This window comes from Drosophila suzukii, chromosome 3 (genome assembly GCF_043229965.1).
Source record: "Drosophila suzukii chromosome 3, CBGP_Dsuzu_IsoJpt1.0, whole genome shotgun sequence".
Classification (NCBI taxonomy): domain Eukaryota; kingdom Metazoa; phylum Arthropoda; class Insecta; order Diptera; family Drosophilidae; genus Drosophila; species Drosophila suzukii.
The window spans coordinates 11,097,967-11,125,301 of record NC_092082.1 but is presented as its reverse complement, the minus strand read 5'-3'; the positions used below and the strand labels follow the sequence as shown (position 1 = coordinate 11,125,301).

Here is a 27,335-nt window from a genome sequence, read left to right as displayed (position 1 = left end):
TTATGCAGCCCGTCCGCGAGTTACAATAATCGCAGCTAACAACTCGGGTCTCCGAAATCTTCGAGCCTAACTGGATGGAGATGGAGGCTGGGAACCGCGGAGAATTGTGGCGCCGTCGTCTTGGCAACTTGTATGCAAATGCGCGAGGAAAAATCCGCGAAAAATCGAGACAACATTTTTTAGTCGGGCATGTGAAAAACCCATATCCCGAAATCTAGTGCATGATTAGCCACTTTATTCTTGTTTCTCTCTTAGCTTTTTTCTTTTTGGCAGTCCACCTGCTGGTATTTAGTAAGTATTTAACTTTGGCTTTTTGACTCCCATGTGTTAGCCGCGTTAATGAATTGCCTTAAATGTCAATTACTACTGGCTTTTATCGTCCAATCTTAGCAAGCGGCAATTATAATCGTTGCTCTCCGCCTCAAGCAATTGTGTGTTTAATTAACGACAACTGTTTGACTGCTGGATAATTGCGATCTTTAGGCCCGGCCACTGCAATCAATCGATTTATGGATGTTTCTGCCTGAACCTGTGCATTTGTAATTGAGTTATTGGAAATTGTACTTTTGATATTTGCATACATGTTACCTTACAGCCGAATGGGTTTTCAATTCAAGGTGGGCGGTTCTTCGCAAAGCGATTACGCAGATGGAAATTGGCCGGTGTTGGAGGCGAGGGTGCAGCCAAATTAAATTCTTGGCTAATCGCTGACATTTCTGGGGCAGAGTTCCCATTGAAGGTGCGACGTCGAAAGGGAGGGAGAGTTACCCACAAGAATTTTATATAATACTTAAACCTCTATGTATTACCACTTTGCATAAAATATTTATTTAAGAATTATTAAAATAATTAATTCCTTCAAAAATAGTATATATATGTACATTGTCCATATATGCCTTTTTTGGAAGATAATCATTCGCACCTAGTATTGTAAATAATCTATTGTTGTGTGTTTTTTACTATGGAAGATAGTCATATAAATTGTAAAACAACAAACCGTTCAACCTTTGTTTTCTTAAAAAATCAGATTGCATTTTTCTTCTATTTTGAAACCTCAATGGTTTAAAAGAATTCCTAGTCTTATTAAGTTGTCTAAATCATCTGCCTACTAACAACGTATTGGTTTTAATTTCTTTGTACCACAACGATTTTATTATTGCCTTTTATTTATTACAAAATATTCTATCTAATCTATCTGATGATACAAAGTTTTATCTCTTTAAAATTTTTATGATAACCCTGAAAAATGTAAAGTTATTTAAACATGCTTATAAGGAACTTTTCTTTATGCGACCTGTCTTGTTTCACACTTAATTGCTCATACGCAGTGTGGCCTTAGCTGTCTCGCATAGAAGTTGTATAAGTGTTATTTGATGTTTGTGATCACTTAGATCTACATAATGGCCCGCACTCATATCTATTGCCCCCCATCGGCCGTTTCAAACGTGCGTAAGTCATGTCAAAATTTATTGCGTGACCATTGGCCGGGATACTTTATCATAAAGCAGCACCGCAGCTACCAGAGTGCCAACTTGCAACTTCCCAGCTTTAGCGGATCCAGCAGTTGGGCAATGAATACCCAAAGAACATAAATCTCACACCGAACACCGGCCATCAAGTGCACCTACACAGCGCCGCGATTCGATTCGATACGATTCAGTTCGGTCCTGGCCAAGTGTCGAGGTGCCAATTAAGGCTACACACTGCTGGGTATTTTGACCATATCATACTGCATTTATATATACTGCACTCCATGGATAATTTTTTCTCGCAGCCAACTCTTTTGAGCGACCAAAATGGACCAGGCCGAGTGTCATTTGATTCTTGTGGCAGCCTGGCGGCGTTTCATGCGCCTTTGACATGCAACCAGGTTCCAAATCCAAATCCAAAGCTCCATGCAGAGTCGGCACAGTTTACACGAATCGCCGGCAGACCAACCAAGCAACCAACAAACCAACAAAAAACGAACAAAAATTACGAAATTTGTCGTCTGACAAAAAGCTTAGAAAACGATATAAATTAAATTTACGATTTTGGTGCTCATTAAATGTTCACAACTTTGGGCCCAGCAAGGTATTTTTCTTAGTTTTTCGGTTGCAAAATTAGAACATCGCTTTGGGAAATCGCCAAAATGCAGATAATTGTTTTTAGCTCTCGTTTCTGTTAGTTTTTTTTCTACTTCTCGCGATTGTCACAAATTGAATAATGTCTCAATTGCAAAGCTTGGAGCTTGGAGCACATTCAAACATTGTTTCGGCAAACTGTTTGCAATTGTTTGCCGCATTTTAAAGGCGACTAATTACGTGGCGATCCGGCTATCGGGCCTATTGTATAATCGTGCCGTTTGATATATATCCTGCGCCAGCTGGCCGATCCAGAGAAAAAAAGTGAAAGGCAAACATGCAACGCCCACTTCTCACCGGGACATTCGGTGACCAAGTATAACTAGATTATTACATAATTGTTACCATTTGACTAATTTGCCTTTTGGCCAGATAAAAAACGAGGAAAGCAACTGTACACCGATAAAAAATATAATAGTAAAGTGAAATGTATGAATTTTGAATTCAAGATTTCGTATTAAATATCTAAACTAAATACATACAAATAATTTTATTAGAAAATATTTAAATCAAGGTATAAAATATTAGTTTTGTATTTATTCATATTTTCTTTAAGTATAAACAAAATTTTAAATCTTTAAATGAACTATAATTGTTAGATAAGATATTTCCACATTCAAAGTTAATAAAAACCGCAATGGCTGAAAAACATCTAAAAATATTGAAATGGAAAATGAAATCCTTGGTGTTACCACCTTTTTTTATCAGTGTAGGAAAGGGGCCCAGATCTGCTGGCCATTTGCCGTGTCACGGTGGTTCACTGGCCACTGGCTGAGTCGCTCCACTGACCAACTTTTGCCGCCATCCACATAACAGCCGACAACCGGCTCCCAGCTGAGCCACTCCGAATATGGGTCACCTACGTGAGCCAATCCATGCACCCCATGCAATCTTAATTGCCAATCATCAAAGGAAGCCAGCTGAATGAAAGGAGAAAAAAAACAAGTAAGAACGCTGTAGTCGAGTACCTCGACTATCAGATACCCGTTAATGCACCCAGATGCGACAAACAAGACACATTCTTATAGTTTTCGAGACCTCAGTGTTCATATGGACAGACGGACAGTCGGACATGGCTAGATCGACTCGGCTAGTGATCCTGATCAAGAATAAATACACTTTATGGGGTCGGAAACGCTTCCTTCTGCCTGTTACATACTTTCCGACGAATCTAGTATACCCTTTTTCTCTTCGAGTAACGGGTATAATAAGTTCAAACTAAAACTAAAACAGCTTTATTTCCTGGTCTAATTCGATTCTACAATCTGGGTTGCATTCTTCCCGGAAAGCTACGACTTCTTTGGCAGCGACTCAGCTTGCTAAACCATTTGATGTAGCCTCTTTTGGTGTGAAACTGCAAAGGTCGCTGGAAATCCTTCAGTCCAGTTTGTTGGCAGCCAGCTAAGGGACTTAAAAAATTATATCAATCGTTTAAAAAAATATATTTTTCACCAACCCTTGGCATCCTTCTTTTCCGAACGAGTAGTTCTCGTTGGTGGCCAGACACTGGGCAGGTTTATTACAACCAGTCGTGATACGCAAATCATTGCAAAAACAACTAGGAAATAATAATAGAAAAAAAAAAAACGTTACTATCACAATTTTCTTCAATAGTCTTAGTTTCAGTTATCGTGTGTTTGACTTGTGTGTAAAAGAAGGCAACTGAATGAAAATGCCACAGCCAACTGATTGAGTAAACTTTTCCCGCTTCGCTTTCATGAAAACGCGTGTGAGTTTTGCAATCGAAAGTGGCGAGAAGCTGACCAGACTGAGACTCGTACTCGTTCCAGATCGAGATCTTGGTCCACCATCTCTGCCCGCGTTTCCATCTCCATCTCCATCCCCGACATGGTGCAAATGAAATGGATAACGAAGCCAAAGCGGGTTTCACTCGAAATGGGGCAGAAAAGCCGGCACAGCGATGCTTTACATAACCGGCCGTAGAAAATAGCACTTGTGCACTCAGCTAAATTTTTTGCTAGATTACTTAATTATATTAATTAATATATTTACCACGGAATAAAAAATATTTGAGTTGGGGAAAAAACGACCAAAGGACCATTTTGAACTCCCTATATGTTTAAAGTGCTTGGTTAAGTGTATTTTGAAGACATGCATTTACTTAAGTCTTCAATTATAAAATTAAATTATTCCGTATCTACCATTTATCGCACAGGAACATGTTACAATGTACATATGATAATATATAATAATAAGATATATATTTTGGGGTTAGATATGCAGAGTTCTGAGGACTAGCTTCTTATTGATACATCAAATGTTGTTTCCTCACATCTTTAACTAAACGTTTTTAAGATTTAAATGTATTTTTTTTGGGTTAAGGAGAAATATCTTACAATAGTAATAAGGTATGGAATGGTAGAACCTCAGGAACAGGTTACAATATGTAATACTATATAATAATAAAATAAATATTTGGGGATAGATAAGAAGACTTCTAAAAACTAGCTTCTTATTGATATATCAAATGGTATTTCCGCACATCTTTAATTAAACGTTTTTAAGATTTAGAAAACCGAAAAAACTTTTTTTATTGCTTAAAATTTTTTTTCTTTTTAAAGAGTTCTATGAAGCTGTGCTATGTTTGTTAAGGGCTGCACAATTTTTCGAGTGTAATAGCATGTGCAATTTATCTGGCCGCAGAGATCTTTCCTGGCTGGCTAGGATACCCCAGTTAGTTGGCCGATGTCAGCCGCAAAAAAGAAGGCAAAAAAACATATTCGGATTCAGATGGAGAGGCAGTGGTGGTAGCAGTAGTAGTAGTAGTAGCACTACCAGAAGCTGTGGCAGTAGCAACATGACTCGCTGGCATGTGGCTTAGTTTCGCTTTAATAGAGCCGACCGACAGGCATTTGCATTGCGCCATTTCGGAGTCATAATGCAGTGACACATTTGTTGCGTGTCACCAGAGTCCGAAATCCCCTAAAGGGCAAACGAGCTGCGTCTTAATTACGCTGATGTTGAGTTGAAAGCGGCCAAAAAAGAGATTCGCTGCGATCCATGTGCGATTCTCGTTGCCTCAGCATTTGTGTAATGTGGGTAATTAAGCGACGCTTTCTGCGCACACAAACACAACCACCGATGCATCCAACGAGTTTTCCCACGATGGCCAGTGGTGTACCAGTACCCAGTACCCAGGCCCCCCCAAAAAAAGCGATCCATCGACTACTGTGCGCACAACAAACTGCCGCCAAGTACCAGAGGCCAATGATATATGCATTTTTCAACCATAGCCAACAATGGCTGCCTCTGCGCGCGTTGCTTATAAATTAGAAGCAGCCGAAATAATAGCCATATTTTGGTTGCTTTTCGCCGGTTTTGGTTTTGGATTTTCCTCGCGTTTTTCCTATTTTTTTGTTTTGTTTTCTATATTTTCCTCCTTCTGCCAGACCCTCAGAAAAAGGTCAAAGCTTCAACGATTGCAGCTGCGCTTGCCTCTGGCCCGTGGAGGTGGTTTATCTTGGCCATCGGCGGTAGTTCCATGTTCGATTTTTTTTGGTCACTTGCACAGGGGAAAAAACATAATCGGTTGGCATCTACGGGTTTTTAATTGCATCTTTTAAAATCTCTCAAAAATTATCTAAGACTTAGCACACCAAAATTATGTGTACTAAAAAAATAAGTGATTAAAATCATTCATTAAATACTACAGGGGAAAAAAATATAATCAGTTAGCTTTTAAAGTTTTTTAATAACATCTCTTAAAATCTTTATATCTCTTGAAAATAATCTAGGACTAGCATTATTTAGTGCTTTTTTTAAAGAGCTTTTTCCAAAGATAAGTAAAATCTATATTGTAGAAAACATTTATAAAATAATAACGAAAATCTTTAAATAATTTGTGGTGAAGATTGCCTGAATGTTTCTAACGCTTTAATTTGGATAAAGGTATTTAACAATTTTTGGTTTACGAAGGAATTCCAATCACTTCCTGAAAAAAATTGTATCACAGCTAAGATTTGTTTTAAAATAAAACCACACATTACTTTTGCAAATAATTTCTCTCTGTGTGGCTAGTTAGTTGGCAAACTGAACGCACTTAAAGCGATTTTCAGGCCGAACAAATTGCGCCGCGATGTGCGATGGTCAATCAGGGATCGTGGCATTTAAAAGTTGAGATTTAAAACCCCTAACAACCCAGCCTACCCCCTTTTTTCGTGGGCCCCTGCAAATCCCAATCGATGACGTCAGGCGGGGGATTGTGTAAAGCCTGCGGGAATGGTGCAATTTGTGGCCATGCCCAACGTCATCGGTTGACCACATCCCAGCGAAAACTCAAGTTCCACTTGGCTGCTTTCCATTGAAGCGCATAATTTCACGGAAATGCTTGTGGCCAAAAGACTTGGAGGCATTTCCCCCCGAAAATCCATGGCTATATAAATACCCAGTAAGTGCGACAATTCACGCTTAGTATGCGAATGAGAATCGGTGGATAGCAGGGTACCAATCACAAATCATCAGTCAGCAAAGAGCCATGAAGAAGCGACGCATAACCAGCTCAGCTGGAGACCCAGATGAGTATGGATATGGACTCGATCGGTGGATTCCAACTCGTTTTGGCTTCCGCATTGCGTTGCGGAGAGGGGCACGCGTTTGCCACGCGGCGCGGCTCCTCAAAGATTTGCAGCCCCTGTTGGCGCTAATTGCTGGATTCGGAATGATTGGCGCATGCGCAGCGGTTGGCTACTCCTATGCAAGATTCGAGGGTCCGGTGGCGGGACCGGAGCACCTGGTCACCGTCCACGACGGACGCACCGTCGACTATGTGGCCCGTCCAGAGTACAGCTTCGCCTATGGAGTCGAGGATGGCAAGACGCGCGTGCTGCAGAATCGCAAGGAGACGCGGAATGGCGACGAGGTGCGTGGCGTCTACAGGTGAGTTTGGAGTGGGTTTTGGTGGGGATGGGATGCGATGGGTGGTGGCCAGGCGAGATGAGGGGCGTCGGGATGGGGACAACTTGTCAACGCATTCATTAGCGTCACACTGAGCTGAAATTGATATGGCATCGTGGACACTTTAATACTACTTAGTATCACAAACAGCGGAGTCTGCACTGCAGGTAGTGAATATGATGGAAAAATTTAAGCTCTTAAAAAATATGCAATTACAAAGTAATCAGGGTACGTAATATGTACCCCAGTTCTCTTACTTGCCAAATTTATCCTCACAATAGTGATATAATAATTAAGTTAGAAAAAAAACCGAGAAGTTCGGGGTAATAAAGTAACCATAAAGTCATCAATATAGGATTTAAAAAAAAAAAACTAAAACGGAGTTATGAAAATTATCGTCCATAATGCAAAGAATTTTTTAAAGATGCTGTAAAGATACAAAAAACCGTCCATTCTTGAGAAAAGAAAAAACCTGAGAGACAGAAAAAAATGATAAAATCTTTTTAAATGTAGATAAAACATATTTTTGCGATTTCTAAAAATTCCAAATCAAAAAAAAAACAAAATACTTAAATAAAAATTCATTAAGTGAAAATAATAAACAACTTCCAAAGCGCCGCAAACTACTCATGTCAACAGTTTCGTGTCATCAAAAATTCATTTAACGACTTGCTAATGCCAAATATTAATAAAAACCAACTAAACACCAATTACACACACCTTCGAACATGCATCAAGCCGCCATTTGAATTAATTTTATTTCTTTTTTCCACGGCCTCCACCAGCGTAGTCGATCCGGATGGCACCTTGCGTGTGGTTAAATACACGGCCGACGATGCCAACGGCTTTCAAGCTGAGGTTATTACGAACGGTGTGAAAACGCTGCACGGTCATGGATACGAGGGGGATGCGGGTGGCGGAGTGGTGGACAACCAGGTGAGGCACCACAGCTCCGAGGCCCAGGAAGCGGCGGAGGAGGATGAGGAGGAGGAGGAGGAGACGCCTCATAGAGCAGCACCCCACCAGGGTAATGGCCAGTACAAGGTGCACGAGGATTACGACGAGGGCGGTGGCCAGGGGGAAAAGGACGAGGAGGGGGAGGAGGAGGGAGATCATCAGGAGTACGAGGGCAGCAGCGAGGAAGGATACGTCGAGGCAGATGCTCACAGTCAGCAGGAGGAAGCCAGCAGCGAGGATTACTAGATAATCACCTAAAATGAGTACTATAATACGCAGTAATTAATTATATTTCATCTATTGTGATAGAACCAAAATAAACCATATAAAATATCTAAAAACAAATCATTTCAAAGGATGTTAAAAATTTTTGCTAAGGTTGATCAACTTTGTTGTACCATACTCATTTTGGGAAAGTAGTTCGGTTTCAAAAATAGCCATTACCTTTCATACATAATATGTACTTTGTACAAATATCCCATAAATCTAATAATATATTATGCCACTTGAAAAGAGTTATCTTTGCATAATCCCGAAACTCCTGTGTCGAAAGAGTAAGAAATCTAAATAAATCGCTAATTGAAATATCTGGCGAGCCTTTGTCGCCAGTTCATCGGGGTTAAGGAGGGCAAAGAGGGGATTTTTACGCAACCATAACATCAACATCAACGTCAAGTGGATATATACACTGCACTGATAAAAAAATTAGTATATCCAAATATTTCGAAATTATTTGTAGTACTTTTTTTCTTTTGTCCATTATCCATTAAATTTTAATTTGCTTGTAAATATAAAGTAAAATTGTTTTTAATAATAGTTATGTTAAGATAGGGTCTAATCTTTTTTATATTGATTTAAATAATTGATTGATGAACCAAGGAATTTAACATGTTTTGAACTGAGTATAATGCTTATCACATTTTTAATTCAATATAAACATATGTTTTTTTTATCAGTGTAAATGTATCCACCAGGCCGTTGAAGCGTGTGCGTTCGAATTGGAGCCCGACTACAACTTTGATTCAATTTCGATCTCGTTTTCTTTTTCATTTTCATTTTCGCATGGACTCAATCAAGCGGGCCGATGGACAGGCGAGTTTTGTTGCAAGCTCGGAAAATCTATTTTCCCCCCAGTATGCGTGATCCACTTTGGTCTTTGGCTTGGCTTTGGCTGGTGGTACCATTTCGTCACTCGCTTAATTTCGAGCGCGCAAATGCGCAAAATCGCATTAAATGTGCGAAATGCAGAGAGCCGTCTGAAAGAGTCTGGAAAGTGGATCAAACGACGTCTGGTTGTGCCAGCGATGCGGTAATAATGCCGAAATGCCACGCAGCCGGACCAACTTGGCGTCGGTAATCTCACAATTGGGCTGACGGCTCCAACCGGACCGGGCTAATTGACAGGCCGGTCTTATGGTCCACTAATAACCCCCCCTACCCCCAAACTCCTCTTTGTCCCCATCTGCGGCATAGAATTAAAGACCAGAAATATCTCTAAACATGGTTAGCATGCGTCTGTTTCAGACGTGATAGAATCCCCCTACTGGAAATGTTTTAATTAGCCAAAGTCATACGATGCCCGGTTGTAATTGGATGACCATCTCCAAAGGGTATCGGAAGTGCTGGGTATTATGTAATATCCACCGGATGTAATCTCCGGATATGACACGTTACGCATACGCAGCGTTGTGCAACAGATCACATTGCTTGGAGTGCTCACTGCAACTCACTTTCTAATTGAACCCACCTCGGGCTATTGTCCAGCTTTAGATAATGCATAGTCGAAAGACCTTCGAGCCTCAATCACGAAAGAAACAAAAAATAGCTTTGCCTACTGCATAAATCAAGCCACAAATCTATAACTGTCAAGTCATTTAAGCCAATGGGTAAATTTTAGAAAAAGGCGATCACAGCTAATGGGTCGACTTGGCGATGACTGGTAAGATAGTTTATCTTATATAAATTAAAAAATATATCCCTTTAATTATAAGGATTTTATATCTAAATTCATTTTCCATTTAAATTTGTAAAACTTTATAACCAAAAACAATAGAAGTACACGGTAAAAATTAAGATAAGCTGTATTTAAATGTAAAAATTAATAAACCAAATACCATATATTTACGATTTATATTTTAAAAATATTTTCTCTTATTTCATAACAATTTTGTATTGTTTTCTTATACCGAATATACCCCACAAAATCCAGCTCAGCTTAAAAAACCCGGGCAAAGTGCGTTTAAATGTTCAATGATCCATTAACCCTCCATCGCCCCGCCTCAACTGCCGCCCTCCCACATCAAACCATTGTCCAAACATAGGCAAACAAACTGCCAGATAGGCGAACATAAATCAAGACAAAATGTTTGTTCTAGTTATCGACAGACGGAGCCGCAGATATAATAAATCTTAGGTTAGGCGAGCAGAGATATGGTTTTTTGGCAGGGGATTAGAGGGGGATATATGCGAGATATGCGTGGACAAGTGCAATTAACGCATGCAAAACAATTCGATCGATCAAGCAATGTCTCAATGGCGGCACCATTGCGCAACCATCGATCCAGGCAGAGACAAAGCTTGTCGCAGTCGTTGCGATTTTCCAACTGTCTTGTCCAGTGACCAACTAACCAACTAACCATCTAGCCATCTAACATCTAAACCGAACCCCTGCAAACTCCTGGCTCTGTCAAAGTGCGATCGTGACGTGGCCAACTTGTTTGGCCCGAACTCTTTTTTCTTGTATTTTTTTTTTGTTAGCAATTGTTTCGAGCGATTTTCGGCCAGCCGTGTAAATGTGTCGCCTTTAAAGCCGTTTTATGTAAGTCGATTCTGTGTCTTTGTCTTCGCTTTCCATGCTAATGGCCAGGCCCATTCCAAAGTGATCTCTTATAGTGCGATCTGAGTATCTGTTGGTTTGTTTCGGCTTTTCTATGTCTTTTTTTTTGCACCCAGTAAACGAACATTGGGTTTTTTTCCCATCGTTTGCTCAGATGGCAGGCAGGGTCCCCCCCCCTTTTTGCGCCCCATCCCTCGGCTGTTTGTCTGCATTTAATGGCCACTTGTGTGTGTTTTATAAGATACAATCATAATTTTCTGATATGTCATGCCAGAGCGGTTGGCTGTTTGTTGTGGGTGTTGCCTGAAAAAGTGTCAAGAAATCTGTATTTTAGGAGTTGAGTAAGCGTTAAAGGAGGAGGAGTTTAAGTCATGCTCTTTAGTTAATTTGGTATTACAAATAAAAGTAATTGGGATTGGCCATAAATAGTATTATTTTATCTAAAAAATAGTTTTCCTAATTGCCTATTAAATGCATTATAAACATTAGGATATTATTTCAACAAAATATTTTGTATTTGTACTTAATATTTCCTTGTTTTCTGTATCATATTTATCCACATTCCCCGAATATCTTTTGGTAAGATTCCATTCATTTATCATTCTTCAAAATCTGGCCCACAAATTTCAGTTTAAAAAGAGGCAGTTAAGATCTCAAAAAAATAAATCGAGTGCATTTTCTTTAGAAATATTTATAAGCATTCCAAAAATTCCATCCAATATCAAGATCATAAAAAATAAATGCAGTGAATTTTCTTTTCAAATTTTTACAAGCATTACCCCAAACAATCTCTAAGCCAAAATTCCATCCAATATTTATCATTTCTCGCAATCTTGGCGACAAACATTTGTCTCAAGCCACCGAAAAATATTGATTGAGCCGCGTTTGATTTGCTTAGCCAAGTCAAACTATTTGCCAACATCGAAATTCCGCTCACAGTTCTGCAGATCGTGGAAATAACAAACTGAAAATGGTCGCAAAAATGTCAGGCAACAAATTGCGTGGCATGAAAGCTACGCAAGTTTGCTTTTTGGTGTTGGTGGTGGTGGTGGCGTGGTAATTATAACGACGCCCCGTTTGATTGCCACAGATATGGTAATAATATTTTTCGGCCAAGCTGTGCGGACCCGAAACGATCGTAATTATGTCGGCAAATTAATAAATAAAGAGCTTAGATCATTAGAGCCAATGCAAGAGTGCAAAAGTGTCGCTTTCGATTGCAAACGACAGCGAGAGGCAGACAAACAGTCAGCGAAACTAAGTCACCGAACGCCTTCGCGGGGCCAAGAAACAAATGCCGCACCTAACTTTTCAAGGGGGTGGGCAGGGGGATCATTGTTGTGGCACATGCGTGGTATGGCACCACTGGCACCATCTGGCTGCCCCTGCTCACCCACCCACCCCAGCCCACCGGTGGCACAGCTGCATGAGCTCGTTCGTTCCACTCGTCGTTGGTCGGGTTGCATTCGTCGGGGACCGACGCGTATATAAATACTTTTGGTCATCGTTGCAGACATCAGTTCAGCTAACGATTTCGTGCTCTTAACGGTCCTCACTCACTCGAGCTATCCTCACAGCCTCCTTTTGCACAGGAACCAGCGACCAGTCGTCCTTCGTCCTTGTTTTTTAGCTACGTGCTCGCGCCGTGTTGTGCCTGTTTGCCGTTTGTGCCGTTAAACGATTGTAAAAATGAAGGTGTGTGCCCAAACCCCAAAATGATCAAAGTGAATCCCCGATCCTGATGCTCACTTCTCCCCTCTCTAGTACTTTGTTGCCATCGCTCTGCTGTTCGCCGCCGCTCAGGCCGTCCCCATCGAGCTTGGCCACTACGCCCCTGCGCTGGTGCACCATGCGCCCATCCTGTCGCACGCCGTCCATGCCGTCCACGCCGAGCCGGTGGCCTATCCCAAGTACTCCTTCAACTACGGCATCAAGGATCCCCACACCGGCGACATCAAGTCGCAGGCCGAGGAGCGCGACGGTGATGTTGTGAAGGGTGAGTGTTCCATGGGTGTAGTTTATCCACGGAGGATTTGAAAAAAGGGTTTAAGTAAACTATTTGAAATATGTAAGGAATATTTAAAAATCTCTGAGAAACAAAAGACTTAGGCAAAAAACTAATAGAAGTGCTTGAAGCTGATATAACAAAAGACTTAAGAAACGAATTTGAAAATCGTCTTGAAAATAAAAGACTTAGGCAACGAACTTGCAAAAATTTTAAAATGCAATTTTTGTGTAAACTAATTTTTTAACCAGATTTTTTATTTAATACACAAACTATGTGCTTATAGCAAAAGACTTAAGCAACAAACTTGAATTTAAAAAACAAAAGATTTTTATAATTTTTTATCTATATTTTTTTGTTTTTTTAAAAACACTTCAGCAACGAAATTTATATATACTATATATATACTAAAAAACTAGAAATTTGTCTTCAGTTAAATTTTTTAATGGCTGCCTCAAAATAAGGTTGTGTTTTATTTCGCAAGATAATGCACTGACCCGTTTTTCCCAAATTATTATTAAGACATTTAAAGAGTAAACCATGTAATGGTGTTTTTTATTCAATGATCAAAGGTATTAGATCAAGATAAGGTTCATATTTTAAAGAAATATAAACAAATAGCAATGTAATACTATTACATTGTCTATAAATTTTCAAAAAATTTGGTTATATATCTAGCAACTCCACTATTCTTTCGTCCGTATAAACTAAATCTATAAGTATTATTCATTGACCTCTATACTACTTTATCCCCAATTTATTCCTCCCATTTATAGGCCAGTACTCCCTGGTTGAGCCCGATGGTTCGGTGCGTACCGTTGACTACACCGCCGACGACCACAATGGCTTCAACGCCGTGGTCCACAAGACCGCCCCCACCAAGATCATCGCCCATGCGCCCGTGCTGCATGCCGCCCCCGTGCTCGCCCACGCCCCCCTGCTGCACCATTACTAGGAAGCGGGAGCCCGACTTAGTCGCCAAGGTGCTCTCCCTCTCGCTCTCTCATCCATCCACAAAACAAACAACCAATCATAGGAACAACAAACAGAAAAACAAACAAAAAACCACAAAAAAAAATCAAAACAAACAAACAACGAACATGAAAATGAAAATTGTCTTGTAAGTAAGCGTAGCTAAGAGTTTAGTAGACACGGGCCGCCTTAGGGGGCGTGTCCTGGCACCCGGCTGATCCTGGCATGGCACAAGGACGAAGGAAAAAAACCGAACAGAAAACGATAAGAAAACAACAAATTCATAACGACTTGGAATTCGGAAACGGAATGACTTGATCGCGGATTAGGAACCCATAAAGGATAACACTCGGAATTGGGGTGACAAGTTTTTCCACACGATATATGTTATATTTGTTTTGTATATATATATGTATGTACGCGATTAACCAGAATTCCCGATTTCCCTGGCAAACTTTCGCACACAGTGCCCCGAAAAATACAGAATATTCACTCCAAGGATGACAAAGGCTTCTTTTAGGACTACAACTCCTTCGTCTGTATATAGAACTTTATTTATACGCTTAGCTACTTTTACTCTCCCAAGCTAAACTTTTGTAATATATTTATGACTGTCTTTCTTCTGTGCTCTACTTGCTACACCTTTTCTAGACTATCTTCTTTAGAAGCCTTTGTGATGACTGTCAAACTGTATTGCAGGTATCCCTAAACTGCCACGCCCCAAATGAGAGCAACGGTGGGCGTGCTAAATTGTGTGCCATTGCGGGATTGCTGACACTTTGACAGGATTTTTTAGATAAAAATATCCTTGGTTTGGCCAGAGATTACCGATAATGGGCCGGTCATTGTGCATTAGTAGCTGGTATTCTAGAGATCCCCGCTGTTATCCTCGTGACCTCTTTCCGCCTCTTTCTTCCACTCTCACCCGTCTCACTCACTCACCGACTCACTATCTCTCTCGCGCTCTCTCACTTTATATATCTCTCACTCACTCACTCTCTCAGTCTGACACCTTTGTATCTAGTTTCATTTTTTGCATTTAGTATTTTTCACATTTATTGTGTATTTATAAACAATTATGCAGCTTAATTATAAACAACAAACGATGAAAAAAACGTACGAAAAAAAGCAACAAAAAAATAAAACATTGTACTCAATTAGGAGGATAAAAGAAAAATAAAACAAAAAACTCTCACATGTCTCTCACGTCTCAAAAGTTCAATTTGAGTCTTACACTTATGTACTATATATTCCCCATAAACATTTGTATGCAAAAACAACAAGAACAACAACAGCAGCAAACAGCAAACGAAATGCGAAAACGTTATTATGGAAATAGAAAAAAAAAACTACAAAAAAAAATAAATAAAAAATCATATTTAAAAAAAAAACTTTGAAATGTACTCTTCTTTCTTGGGTTGGCTTAAAAATTTCAGCGAAGGTCGCCAAGATTAGCATGGAGGGGCAATAATTATTACTTTTATAATATGCCAAGTAAAAAATAAACTGAAAAAATTACTTAGCATTCCGACAAAGTATTCCCAATGGGGTTTCGCACCCACCTAAAGGCCTCTCCATTTCGTTTTAAGTTCTCGGTTCTTCAGTCTGTCTTCGCCATCGAAAGTTCGCGGAACTCACCGGTCAAAAATATTGAAATCGTAATAAATGTGATTGATCAATTGGCGAAAAGCATTAAAATTCAGCATGGGATGTTCGTCAAATTTGTTTTGGTTCTTTGTAAGTGCGTAGGATCAAGCAGCTCGCAAATAAATTATGCACGCATTAGTTCATTACTCAGGAATTTTTGACTTATGTACAAAAAAAGGGAGAGATAAGTGGGTTCTACATAGTGGGATACATATTTGTTGTCCCCAAGACGGTCAAATAAAAAATAATTTAAAAAATGATTTAATAAATTGTACTAAAAAACTTTAAAGTACACTTAAGTTATATCAAGTAATAAAATAATGAAAGAAAAAAAAGCTGATAGAAACAAACCTTGCTTACAGTTAACTAAAAGATTGTTTTGAACTACAAAAAAGTATGGAAATCTATTGCTAAAAGCTACTGACAGATTTATACGGTGACGAGTAAACAGCCCTAAAAGTTCTTTGAATTGATTTTATGTAAGATTATATAAAGATTACATTACAATTATGAAGACAAATATTTTTAATTATATATTTTAAACATGTTCTAACCTTTTAGGAAAATTAAAAAATAAAAGTCAATCCCAAAAATTGTATACACATAGGAAATCATCAGGAAATACTTTCTGTCACATTTCTTTTAATGACCGTATCAAATTTTAAAAAGCTGATGTTATTTTTTAGTTTCTACACATAATGCTTAACAAGCTCTAAACTTTTCACTCGACAGTCTTAACGCCTTAATATATGCTAAACGTTTTCTTTCATTACCAGATTTTTGTTTTAATCACAAAAGTATACGCCACATTGGCCAGTCCATCACCAACAAAAATCGAAGTATATAACAAGACTACGGAAAAAAATGAAAGTAGCAGAGCCAAAGTGAGCAATTATTTTCTGCACGAGCCCTATGGTAGGCAATATAAAAGAGACTACATAAGTTTAAATATAAAGTATATTAATTAATGTTTTATATTATTAATAGGTCCCAACACTTATGCCTTTGGCTATGAGGTCGATGACCCGCAGACAAAAAACTCTCAGTTCCGCGAGGAAAAACGCTTTGCGAATGGCAGCATTCGGGGAAGCTATGGATATGCCAGACCCGATGGTCGCATAGAGGTCACCAAATATCAAGCGGATGAGGATGGGGGTTACTCTGCCAAGATTCAGACTTTCAAAGCAGGAGATGATAGGGTGAGATCTGTTTGGCCCACCGAAAGACCTGATATTCTTGTGGAGAGAAGCAAAACGGATTCCCCCACCAATGTCACCTGGGATCCCAAGAGTCACCTCAATGTGAGCGTGTCCAATGTGGCGGATCATGTGGCCCAGCAGCTAAAGGAGCAGCATGGTCTCGACCTCAACCACATCGATGTGACCAAGGATGTGCTGAAACCAGCGGTGCTCGATGTGATCCGGGGCAAGGCCCCAGCCAAGGGTCAGCCAGTTCAGAATCTAATCCCCCAGCAATTTCCCATAGTTCCCTTCCAACTGCCAGCGGATCAAGAAACCACCAAGGCCACCAGCACTGCAGAACCAAAGAAATCCGAAAGTTCAAAATACAACAGGGCCAAAACCAACAATGCCGAGAAGGCTCCTCAAGTCGAGGAGACGGAGGCGGATTTACCACCGCCCAGGCCACTGGTCAATAGCAGTCCAAGCGATGCAAATTGGCAACAGCGAGCCATTGAGGCAAATCGCCGTGAATTCCTGCCCAATTTACCCAATCTAAGTGAGGCCAGGCGAGAGTAAATGTTTCAGCAGACCAAAGTAAATGCTTAAGAGTTTTCAACAATAAATTATAAAGAGGGAGGACTGTTACACGAAAGTACACAGAAAAAAATATGTTTACATTTTTAAATAAAAAGTAGCAAAAGATTGAGCCTGTCATATTTAAAAATAATCGTATATTTTTATGGGTTCAATGTAAAATTTTTTTTAAGATATGAGATAGTTACGTGATGGTTACTGAAAATAAATTATCAAAATTACTTTCTTTAATGATATTGCCTATTAAGATAAATATATAAAAATGCTTAAAGTTATGAATCAAATTTAATTGTTTATGTTTATTATGCTTACACATATTATTTAATGGTATTTTTTAAGACCATTTACAATTTAAATGGTTTTTGAGTTTAGGCCAATAATTAATTGTCTTATTACATATGCTATAGGATTGTTAATTTTTTTTTATCTCAGTGCTCTCAGGCAATATTAGTTAAGACAAGAGCAGGCCCTGCGCTAGTTATTAGGTAAGCTTCTTTCACTTTTCATTCGCGCCACCTCTTTCACCGATACCTTGGCCATAAAAAAGTGATCACAATTTGGCCATAAAGGCAAAAAGAGCAACAAAAGAATTCCACACACTGAACGGCATAATTGAGACTGCAATAAGAGGCGCCGGGTATTTGTGGCATTTTTGAAAAATATCTTCCGGGTGCCAAAGTGGAGCAGTCTTGATCCCAATCTAAGTCGCAAGCCGCCTTTGAAGTTTATGTTTTTATTTTTATTTATTCCCCCTTCATATAGGTTAATTTGTGTCGCCCACAGCAGGTCGGTTTTGGGTTTCAGTTGGATATTCCCGCCATTCAGGAAGACATCGATGGGATCACGTTGCAGTCAAGTGTAAATGTTTTGCCATTTAATTGCTCCAAATTTCCAAATGCGTTTCCATGGCGAGTGCCAAGCTCAGGTAAACTGGAAAAAAACGGAAGGAAATGCGAATTGCATTTTGATTTCTGTTATCGTTTTCGCTTTCCACGCCATTTCCATCGCTCTTTCTCCCCATCGATGCATATTTATGCTGATTTATTATTCCATTATTGCGGCAACTTTAATTTGTGGCACGCACACTCCTCGTAGATTGCGAAATTAAGCTGCCAAAAAGCACTCCAAACACTTTGAAGTGTATTTGTTATTTTGTTGCATTTTACATTTGTATGGTCTGATTTTTATTTACTGTGTGCATTTATTACTCACGAATTTGTATCTGGTACATTCACTTTTATGCTTGACTGAGATGGCTGGAAATAAAATCTCTTTCGATGGGGGAAAGGCCTAATGTAGCAGGAAATGGGAATGTTCTGACGGTTTGGTGGCAATGCTTGATTATGTAAAACATATTTATTAGCTCATTAATGAGCTTGTATCCTAGTTAATTAGCCCAACTCCGGTTACTTTCATATGCACTCGTCTGTTTTATTGTATGCTAATTCAACTGCTATCCATTCCATTCCAATTCATTGCTTTCGGTTTCTTTCTTTTTGGCATACATATTCGGTCATTAACTAATTGCTGAGGCAATCGGCTTGCACCACCACCGCCCCATCGAGAGGCTCTGTGAAAGTGTTTATGATTTTCCCCTCATTTTTCGGCTAGGGCGTGACTAACGTATACGTACTTTCTTCATTACGTAGCCGCACAGTGGGCCCCGTACAAGTGGCAATTGCACTTCAACTTAACATTGAGATCGCGGGCGTTGTCCCTGCAGCGGCAGGCTCATAAATAAACTAATAAAACGATATATACATCGGGGCATGGAAATATATGTCCAGGCTGACAACTTGATTAGGGGATCTGCAGCCGGTTTTTGGTCCTGCCTTCCAGGCCCCCAGGCGGTTGCATAAATTTAACCATTTTATAATCTCGATATGGCACTCGAAACTGGTAAATTTCATAATATCCGGTTCGGGCGAGCTTGAAAAGTTGTTAATTTGTTGCATCTTTGTGAAGCAGCAGCAGGAAAAACAAAGTTGCGCCAAAAATGACAGCAATTAGCCGGCTACGGAATAAGGTAAAAGTATTTAACCTACTTTGCGGCTGCATTTCCCCTCTCATCCCCTTTTGGGGAAAAGCGCTTTTCACTGGGTAGGAGGAAATGGTGGAGCAACAGAGAGGGAGCAACACACATTCAATTGGCGCCTAATTAATGAGGCACTCTGGCTGAGAAAGTCCAAGGAAGTCGTCATGGGAAAACTTGTGCCGCCACCCGATTTCCTCAACCCCATGCGATGTGTGAAAATGGCAGTGGCACTATGGCAGTTAAATTAAAATATTTAACAATTACCGCGGGCCTGTGAATGCAAAGCGTAAATATTTTGATTAGTCAATGATCCAATTAGAGCTGCAAGAAAATCAATTGGAAAATTGCAAAGACGCCAACAAGACTTGGCACTCTCGACTTTTCCGCATCTTGCTACACACACAGAGTCTTGAAGTCTTGGAAAATAAGAAATGAAAACGAAAATGAGTGTCGCTCGACTGTCCCAGCTGCCATATGATATGATTATGTGATTTGGCAATTTGCATTTAATTAATTTCTTCAGCTATTTATTATGTCAACGCCAGCAGCCGAAGCTCAAGACCCGCGGCAGAAGTCGAGGGGCTGGAAAAGCAGAAGGGGCGGCTGCAATTGCTGTTACCGAACCGAATTCAGGTGAATATTATTTGTTACCGTTGAAAGGCTTTTCAGATTATTATGCCTCGGCGGCAGTTATATCACGGAGTGCATAATCAAAGCTGACGGCGGTGATGACGGCTGGATGCGATTGAGTAATGAAGAATGCCAGATCGAAGCTGACAGGATTAAGTCAAGCCCCCTGAAGATCATAAAAAATTCTAATAAAATCTAAAACAAAAAAAGGATGTCCTATTGTTAAGTCATATATGATATTTACCTTAATTTCTATGCTCTTAAGTGCCTAAAAAATGAACTAAGAAAACTGTATTGCAGTTTAAAGTGTATTTTTAGTTAGGGACATCTGAGAAAAGTTACAAAGTAATCTTATAATTATAATAAAATACAGAAATATTGGTTAATAAAATTCTAAAATCACTTAACAAATTAAAAGTTTAAATATTTGTATGTTTAAACTTAAATTTTTTTAATAACATTGACTCCAAAATAATAAATTCCAATAATATAGTCATAATGGTAAGTTAAAAACTTCCTTATTATTTGGGTGAGGTAAGTCTGTTTCCCGTTTCTATTTAACCAATAGATTAAGTAAATCTAATGACCATAATTTCACACAGCTTATAAATATTTACCATAGGCAATGTATGACCAATGCATTTTACACCTAATAATTTCACTGGACAGTTGATGGTGCTTCCTACGGTTTAGCTGGTTCGAAAGGCTACTTATAACATTTTATTGCTCATACGCAGTGTGTGACTGATACTAACGATCAATATGAAGAAAACGGCATCAACTTGCGGTCCGTTTGCGGTTGCACTTTTAAGTTCAATGTTCGCTGGCAATTAGCCGTATATATTTCTCTCTCATTTTCTGTTTGACCACGCACATTTCTCTGCGGAATCGAGTTGGCCAGTCCCCAGCTAAATCGTGTTTTATTCGCCATGCCTGCAAATAAATTAATATAAATTGCTGGTAATTGAATGCGTTGGGATGCCCTGGTGCTGTGCAGCTCCTCGAGTGTAATTTTCAATTACAGCAGCCACAATCGCTGGCCATTTTCGGTTGCGTAAGCCTAAGCCGCATAAAAGGATAACCATTAAAAGAGCAACATCGCCGGCTGCGGTAGCCAAAAACTGAAGCCAAAGCCAATTCCCACAGCAATTTTGGAAAGATGCACGCGTCGCTGGCCTGTTGAGTTGTAAGGTTCCAGCCGGGACTCTAATAAATATGAAACAATGAGACAAAAGTCAAAGTTTGCTGCTGATTGCCAGCCATTGTTGGTGTATGTTTGCCAAACGATGGCTTGGGGTGCACGGAAAAAAAATATTAAAAATATAATTTTTAATATTACTAACAAATAAAATCTATACTTTTCCATTTAAAAAAATAAATAATAATATATTTTATATTTACTTTAAGAAATAAATCAATATTTTAATAAAATGTATAATAAAAATCAAATATAACATTTTATAGAACATATTAAATTAGTTATAGAACCTAATCATTTTAATAATAAAATATAGAAAATATATAAGTAATAATTTTACCAGATATAATGAAATATTTAATATTTACTTTATAAAGAAAATAAATATTTTAATCTTAAATATTAATAATGTTTATATGGTATACATTTCAAATTAAGTATAACATTATATATTAAATTAGTATTAAAAAGTACCTTATCGGTACACCTGTAACAACCAAGATTACTTAGATACCTAATAAATGAAAACCAAATTGATTAACTTTTTTAAATACCATTTTTTTCTGTGTACCAAACTTTTTTCCATTGCTTTGTTTTATTTTGTTTGGCCGATGTCGCAAATGTACACCAGAAATAGCTATAGCTTTTGCTTTGGCCGCGGCAGCAGGAGCACTTCAACTACTTTTGGCCAAGTTAATGCATGTACTAAATGTCCAACGGTAAATATGAGTTACTAGGTAATTGCTTGGTCTGCTTACCTGCAGCTGTTACATGCGCGCATGCGCATAACCAACAAAAGCAAAAACAACGTCGCGTTTTGACTTTTCACTTTTGTGAGTGGGAATTGATTGAGTGGCTAAGCGCTCTAGGTAAAAGTAAGCCACATTTCGGCCAGGCCAAGCCAAACAAAAAAAAGCGAATCTAAACTATAGTTAACCAAAAGACTAACACCTGCTGACCAGCAAATGGCCAACTAAATGAAAATGTTGTGTGAAATTGCATCGACAAGAAGCAAAAATACAAATTATATGATTCGAGTTAACTAGCAGCAAAGTGGGGGAAATGGAAAATAAATTAAGTATATATATATTTTTTTTGTGCTAATATATATAACTTAAAAATATAATAATTTAAATAAGGCATGCAGAAAGAATTAGTAATTTCAAAGCCCATTTAAAAAAATCACTTTGCCTTTTTCCACTAAACAATGAAATCCAAGGTTAGGGAAGCCACAGTACTTATTTCTCCTACTTTTCAAACCCATAACAAATTTCTTTATTCATGGGTTAGAATGCATACTTGACTTTTTCTATATTTTATAAAGAATATGGTTTTCATATTCATTTGCAGTAATGAAGCTGATGTGGATGGTGGTGATCGCCCTTCTGGGCATGACGGTCCTAGTAGACGGAACAGCCAACCGTCCCAGAAGAGGTCCAAGGCGCCACAAGGTCTAGAATCCTTACTGCATAAGAATATTTCCATCCTGAAATGCATTAAAGTCCCTTAAAATATTGTGAACATTTTGAAAATAAATTTTAAATGGGTTCTAAATAAACTAAAGGTCTTTAAATTAAACTAAAACCTCCTGGGATATTCAATGTACCCTCCTTGAAATAGCCAACAAATCGGAGCTGCAAATTGTATCAGCAATGCGTTCAATTTACGGCGCTTCGTCGAATTGCCAAACGCTGCGGCAGATACACTATGGTACGTGACTGTATGTGCAGTTGGAATGCCACAAAGGCGACTGAAGCCGTGTGTCGAGTGTGGCATGTTGACTTGCGTTATTTTTTCCACCTGCCGCAACGCCAACGCTCCGAGGAGAGATACAAAGAAAAACAGGAGACGTACATAGACCCCAAATCGTGGGCCATAATTAAGCATTTATTTTATTTGCCATATTTCTTGTGCTGCTTTGGGATTTGCGGTGGATTGGATTGGTAATCATCGTGCAAAAAATGTTTGTTTTTATCTGCTGCTTTTCTGTTTGTCATGTCTGGCAATGTTGTCAAACGTTGTCGACCATAATATAGCAATTAAAACTGTGCCTGTATTTAAGAGTACATCAACCCGATGTCATTCGTTTCGTTTTGGCTCGATTGGATGGTATTGGATTGGATTGGAACCGCGGCAGATCGGCCAAAGAGCCTGTGAATCGGGTCTATGCAAAGTGCTTGCACGAGTTGCAAATGCAAGTAATTTTTCGAGCTATTGGCAAACAACTTGCCGATGAACTAGATTACCATGATGGGAATAAGTTGAAAGAGTGGATGATGGGCAGGAATTCGGTGAGAAATTGTTGATACAATTTCCAGGAATTTCTTTAAAGCAGTGGGAAACTATTAGGATTTTTCTTTTCAACTTAAAAATTAACCATAATCATTATTGATAAAAATAAGGGATTTTAAGCAAGTCTAATAAGATTACAAATATTATATATATAGCTAACTAAAATTTCAGAAACTAGAACCAATTCAAATCAAAAATATTCAAATGTTTGTTCTAAGTAAATGCTGTTACTACAATAAACTACACTCCAACTCTGTCAACAGAAAAAACTAAACACCTATGTGTCACTGAAATGCATTTAACAAAACGATTGTCTCAACCTTCGAGGTGAGAACCCTCGAATCACAAAATTCCTCGCTTCGCTGCCTAATTAGCGCCAACCAATTGCAAATTGACGAAAGACCCAAAAAAAATTGGTTAATTTTCCCCTAACGCAATTGTGGCACTTAACTTTGAAGTACAGGCCGGCACAAGTATGTGGGACCCCCAAAAACGAGCTGCGAATAAAACTACTGTTTTATGCCCGAACAATTAAATATTACAAAATTGCCATTTATTGGGCCAGCCTCAGCCTGCAGTCCCAATTCAATTTACAATTTACCATTTAAGATTTACGAAAATCAGCGCATTAAAAGTAAACGATTAACCGGAGGCTAGCCGCAATAGAAGGTTGCCCCAAAAAAAGTTGCCCAGCAGCAGCCACGAAAATCATCAGGCCCGAAATTGGGTCAAACTGCGTTTAATGAGCGTACTTGCAGAGCAACCAACTACCAACAATGCAATGCAAATGGGCTGGTAGTTGGCCAAAGCGAAAATACCGAAATATTATTAACAAACTTCGGAGAGGGGCTGTCAGCGAGGTTGCTGCAATGTTGCAACTGTCGATCGGCAACGGCGATGACGACTTATCAACGCCATCGCATGCGTCACTAATGACACACAAAGAGTCCTGGACAACCAGCACTGCGAAAAAAAATTCTCAGGAACTTACTAAAACTGTTTTTAATTGTATGAACCAATTTTATTCATTTATGGAAATATAGAACTTTATTTTTAAAGATTTTATAAGGGCCTTAGACTTTTAAAGTTTAATAGCATATTGAAAATTGTCAACACCGCCACCAACAACTTATTCTTCGAAAATAAATGGTTCCAATTTATAAAAGCGGTAATTTAATAATACTCGTTGTTTTAACAACCCCTATACACTATGATTTATAATTTTATGTGCTTATGAAACCATTGCTTATCACTTGTAATTTTGAAAGAACTGCTATTATAGACCAGCCGAAATGTAGTCATAAATACAGTGCACTATTATGTTTTTGAATATTTAATATGATTTTTAATGGCAGTATTGCTATGTTATAACTACTTTACTGAACTGTTTTTTCCTAAATTAGATTGTAAGAGATCTTTGATTCATTTTTCCAACCTTTATCCTGAGTGCAATGGGGCAGCAAACATCAAACCCCAAACAATGGCAAGCGGCAACCACATCTAAACTGTTTTACATTTGGCTCAAGAGAAGCTCCGCTCACCAAAGACGGCGACGTCGCTGCTCGGACCACCGCTGCTCGAACCACCGATATGCCAAGCCACCTATCTACCTATCCACTGAACCACCGAACCACCGCCGCCAACCGATTCACTTTCTTCCTAACCATATAAAAGCAGCGCATTTTCGTTGCAACTACATTATTCAGTGGTGAAAAGTCGTTGCGTGCAGTCATCCAGTGATCTCCAAACAAATCGCGAACTTAAATTCAAACCAAAATGGCCTTCAAGGTGAGCAGCAGCAGCCAAGGATTAAGGATATCGAATGTGAACAATAAACTGTACAATCAATTATCCTGAAGGATATACTAAAACATTCGGTGTATCAAGTGATATATGAAACACATGTGAATTGGTGATGAATGAAGTTGAAAGTGTATCATCGAAATAGCAGCGATCTTTAAAAGGATATTAGTACCAGGATGTGATATTATTTTTTATAGTTTAAAAGATTATTAGTTTTTGAGGTCAAAAGGAAGATTTTGAATATTTTTAGTCATCATTTCTTATATCATATATCATCATTTTCTAAATCTATAATTTTTATAAAGGATCGTAAGCTAAGAGTTCTAAGAAAAAAATGTATTAGATTTCCTGGATAATATTTGTTTATACATGATATAGTAAATTTCATCAAGATCTTTAAAAGGCGCTCAAAACCAATTAGTTTAAAGCCTACAACCACAAAGAAACTATTATTCGTACAAAAACCCCTCTTAAGGCTCATTATTTTTATAAATAGCAAAAACAGCTTAAATAGTTGCGTTGGTTAAATAAGACTCCCTCTGAGTTAACCAACTTATTAACAGTCAGCCAGTAAACCACAAAAAAAACCACTAAACGTAAATCCACACAAAAGCGGCAGTCAACCAAAGCAAACACTTGATTGTGAATTCATTAAGACCAGCCAAAGGAAAACCTCAGAAATTTGCCTTAAAATCAGCCATTACATGGATAGCGACAGTCGGTGGCCAGCAGATGCCCCTCCTTTTCCCGCCCACTCAATGTGGCCACCGCTAATTGCAGCACTTGCAACTCCACAACGGAAACAATTAGTCGAGGTCTGAGCCCTGTTGTTAATTATGCCCCCAACTATCTAATCTTGCAGTATCTGATCTTCGCCTCGGCCCTGTGCCTGAGCCTCGCCTATCCGCTGGAGCACCAGTACTACGAGGAGAGCCACGGCTACGAGCACCTGGCCCACCACGAACCGGAGCCCGTCCACGAGTATGGACACCACCAGATTGAGCGCATCTCGCACGAGGAGCACGGCCACCACGAAGCTGAGCCCCACTACGAGACCCACGAGTCCCACGGACATGATGAACATGTGGACTACTATGTGAGTTTAGACAGAAAGAGGAATAAGACCTATACTATACGAAACTAAGGAACTCAAATCAATATCCTAGTTTTATAAACAGATCTTGAGATATAAAAACAATATTTTTTTTCATAACTTTCACAGGCTCCTCCCAAGTACGCCTTCAAGTACGGAGTGAATGACTTCCACACCGGAGACGTGAAGTCCCAGCACGAGACCCGCGATGGCGACACCGTCAAGGGCCAGTACTCCCTGGTGGAGCCCGATGGTTCCATCCGCACCGTGGACTACACCGCCGACAAGCACAATGGCTTCAACGCTGTGGTCCACAAGACCGCCCCAGTGCATCATCACGAGGAAGTGCACGAGCACCACTACTAAGCCAGGTCTCGCTGCGCACTAGAGTTAGCCAAATTGCTCACCAGCCGAAAGTAGGAGGAGGATTATGAGGATTAGGAGGAGGGACAAGCATATCCACATCGCTCGACCATGGAATCAGCTTCATATCTCGTAATTAGGACATCAGCACACACACCCTGGCCAAGGACCACAATCGGGAACTCTTGACCCAGATGTGTCCGTGACCATTTCATTAACATTTTGTATATTGTATTTTATTCTGTGATAGCGAATAATTTCTACGTGCATCTTCCGCTTTCAACTGATCCTTAGTCACTACCTGCTCAGACGAATTTACCAATCACACTCGACTGTAAACTATAAACTATAATCTTTAATCTATAAACTGTAATGTAAACTTATGTCTTCTCGTATAACTTGCTACAGAGATCGAACGAACGAATTGTAAATTGTGTAATAAAGTGTGAATTATGTACTTTTTATAAAATCAAAACCCACCCGACCACTGACCATAATTTTTGCAGCCGGGGCCAATCATTGAACTTGTACTCCTCAAACAAATGGCCAAATGTCTCAACTGACCAACTGGTTTGTGCGTTTTCAGACGAAAAAGGCAGTATTGCCACAAATCAACAGACGTCGTTAGACACATTTTCCGGCTCAAAAACGAGTTCTTTGCTTCGTTTTGCTTTGTTTTCATTGGAATTACG

General features: G+C 39.2%; 5 protein-coding genes across 5 annotated transcripts; 4 read left to right on the top strand and 1 right to left on the bottom strand.

Annotated features, from left to right (window-relative positions):
• Positions 1–3,335: 3,335 nt before the first annotated feature.
• LOC108012779 (uncharacterized) lies at positions 3,336–3,800 on the bottom strand. Its single transcript, XM_017078212.4, has 2 exons — positions 3,580–3,800; positions 3,336–3,524 (listed from the first exon to the last, which is right to left on the bottom strand). The coding sequence occupies exons 1-2, from the start codon at positions 3,668–3,670 to the stop codon at positions 3,382–3,384; spliced, it is 234 nt and encodes a 77-aa protein (XP_016933701.2). The 5' UTR covers positions 3,671–3,800; the 3' UTR covers positions 3,336–3,381.
• A 2,348-nt stretch (positions 3,801–6,148) lies between these two features.
• Positions 6,149–8,310, top strand: LOC108012794 (uncharacterized). The gene is made up of 2 exons (XM_017078228.4): positions 6,149–7,019; positions 7,823–8,310. Exons 1-2 carry the CDS (start codon positions 6,619–6,621, stop codon positions 8,238–8,240), a joined length of 819 nt encoding a protein of 272 aa, XP_016933717.2. The 5' UTR covers positions 6,149–6,618; the 3' UTR covers positions 8,241–8,310.
• Positions 8,311–12,341: 4,031 nt separating this feature from the next.
• On the top strand, positions 12,342–15,198 carry LOC108012727 (cuticle protein 8). Its single transcript, XM_017078159.4, has 3 exons — positions 12,342–12,525; positions 12,595–12,826; positions 13,612–15,198. The coding sequence occupies exons 1-3, from the start codon at positions 12,520–12,522 to the stop codon at positions 13,788–13,790; spliced, it is 417 nt and encodes a 138-aa protein (XP_016933648.1). The 5' UTR covers positions 12,342–12,519; the 3' UTR covers positions 13,791–15,198.
• Positions 15,199–15,396: 198 nt separating this feature from the next.
• Positions 15,397–17,311, top strand: LOC108012714 (uncharacterized). The gene is made up of 3 exons (XM_017078142.4): positions 15,397–15,544; positions 16,231–16,369; positions 16,442–17,311. The coding sequence occupies exons 1-3, from the start codon at positions 15,512–15,514 to the stop codon at positions 17,209–17,211; spliced, it is 942 nt and encodes a 313-aa protein (XP_016933631.2). The 5' UTR covers positions 15,397–15,511; the 3' UTR covers positions 17,212–17,311.
• A 7,720-nt stretch (positions 17,312–25,031) lies between these two features.
• Cpr66Cb (Cuticular protein 66Cb) lies at positions 25,032–27,118 on the top strand. Its single transcript, XM_017078165.4, has 3 exons — positions 25,032–25,172; positions 26,050–26,283; positions 26,410–27,118. The coding sequence occupies exons 1-3, from the start codon at positions 25,161–25,163 to the stop codon at positions 26,644–26,646; spliced, it is 483 nt and encodes a 160-aa protein (XP_016933654.1). The 5' UTR covers positions 25,032–25,160; the 3' UTR covers positions 26,647–27,118.
• The last annotated feature ends 217 nt before the right edge of the window (positions 27,119–27,335 follow it).

Bases quoted from the DNA above. Each gene is read 5' to 3' on its own strand.
- LOC108012727 (XM_017078159.4), top strand. The intron at 12,827-13,611 runs GTGAGTGTTCCA...TCCCATTTATAG, and splicing joins CGACGGTGATGTTGTGAAGG to GCCAGTACTCCCTGGTTGAG.
- LOC108012779 (XM_017078212.4), bottom strand. From the start codon at position 3,670: ATGATTTGCGTATCACGACTGGTTGTAATAAACCTGCCCAGTGTCTGG. The intron at 3,525-3,579 runs GTTGGTGAAAAA...TAAGTCCCTTAG, and splicing joins GGAAAAGAAGGATGCCAAGG to CTGGCTGCCAACAAACTGGA.
- Cpr66Cb (XM_017078165.4), top strand. The intron at 26,284-26,409 runs GTGAGTTTAGAC...TAACTTTCACAG, and splicing joins ATGAACATGTGGACTACTAT to GCTCCTCCCAAGTACGCCTT.
- LOC108012794 (XM_017078228.4), top strand. From the start codon at position 6,619: ATGAAGAAGCGACGCATAACCAGCTCAGCTGGAGACCCAGATGAGTAT. The intron at 7,020-7,822 runs GTGAGTTTGGAG...GGCCTCCACCAG, and splicing joins GAGGTGCGTGGCGTCTACAG to CGTAGTCGATCCGGATGGCA.
- LOC108012714 (XM_017078142.4), top strand. From the start codon at position 15,512: ATGGGATGTTCGTCAAATTTGTTTTGGTTCTTT. The intron at 15,545-16,230 runs GTAAGTGCGTAG...TTTCATTACCAG, and splicing joins CAAATTTGTTTTGGTTCTTT to ATTTTTGTTTTAATCACAAA. The intron at 16,370-16,441 runs GTAGGCAATATA...TATTATTAATAG, and splicing joins TTTTCTGCACGAGCCCTATG to GTCCCAACACTTATGCCTTT.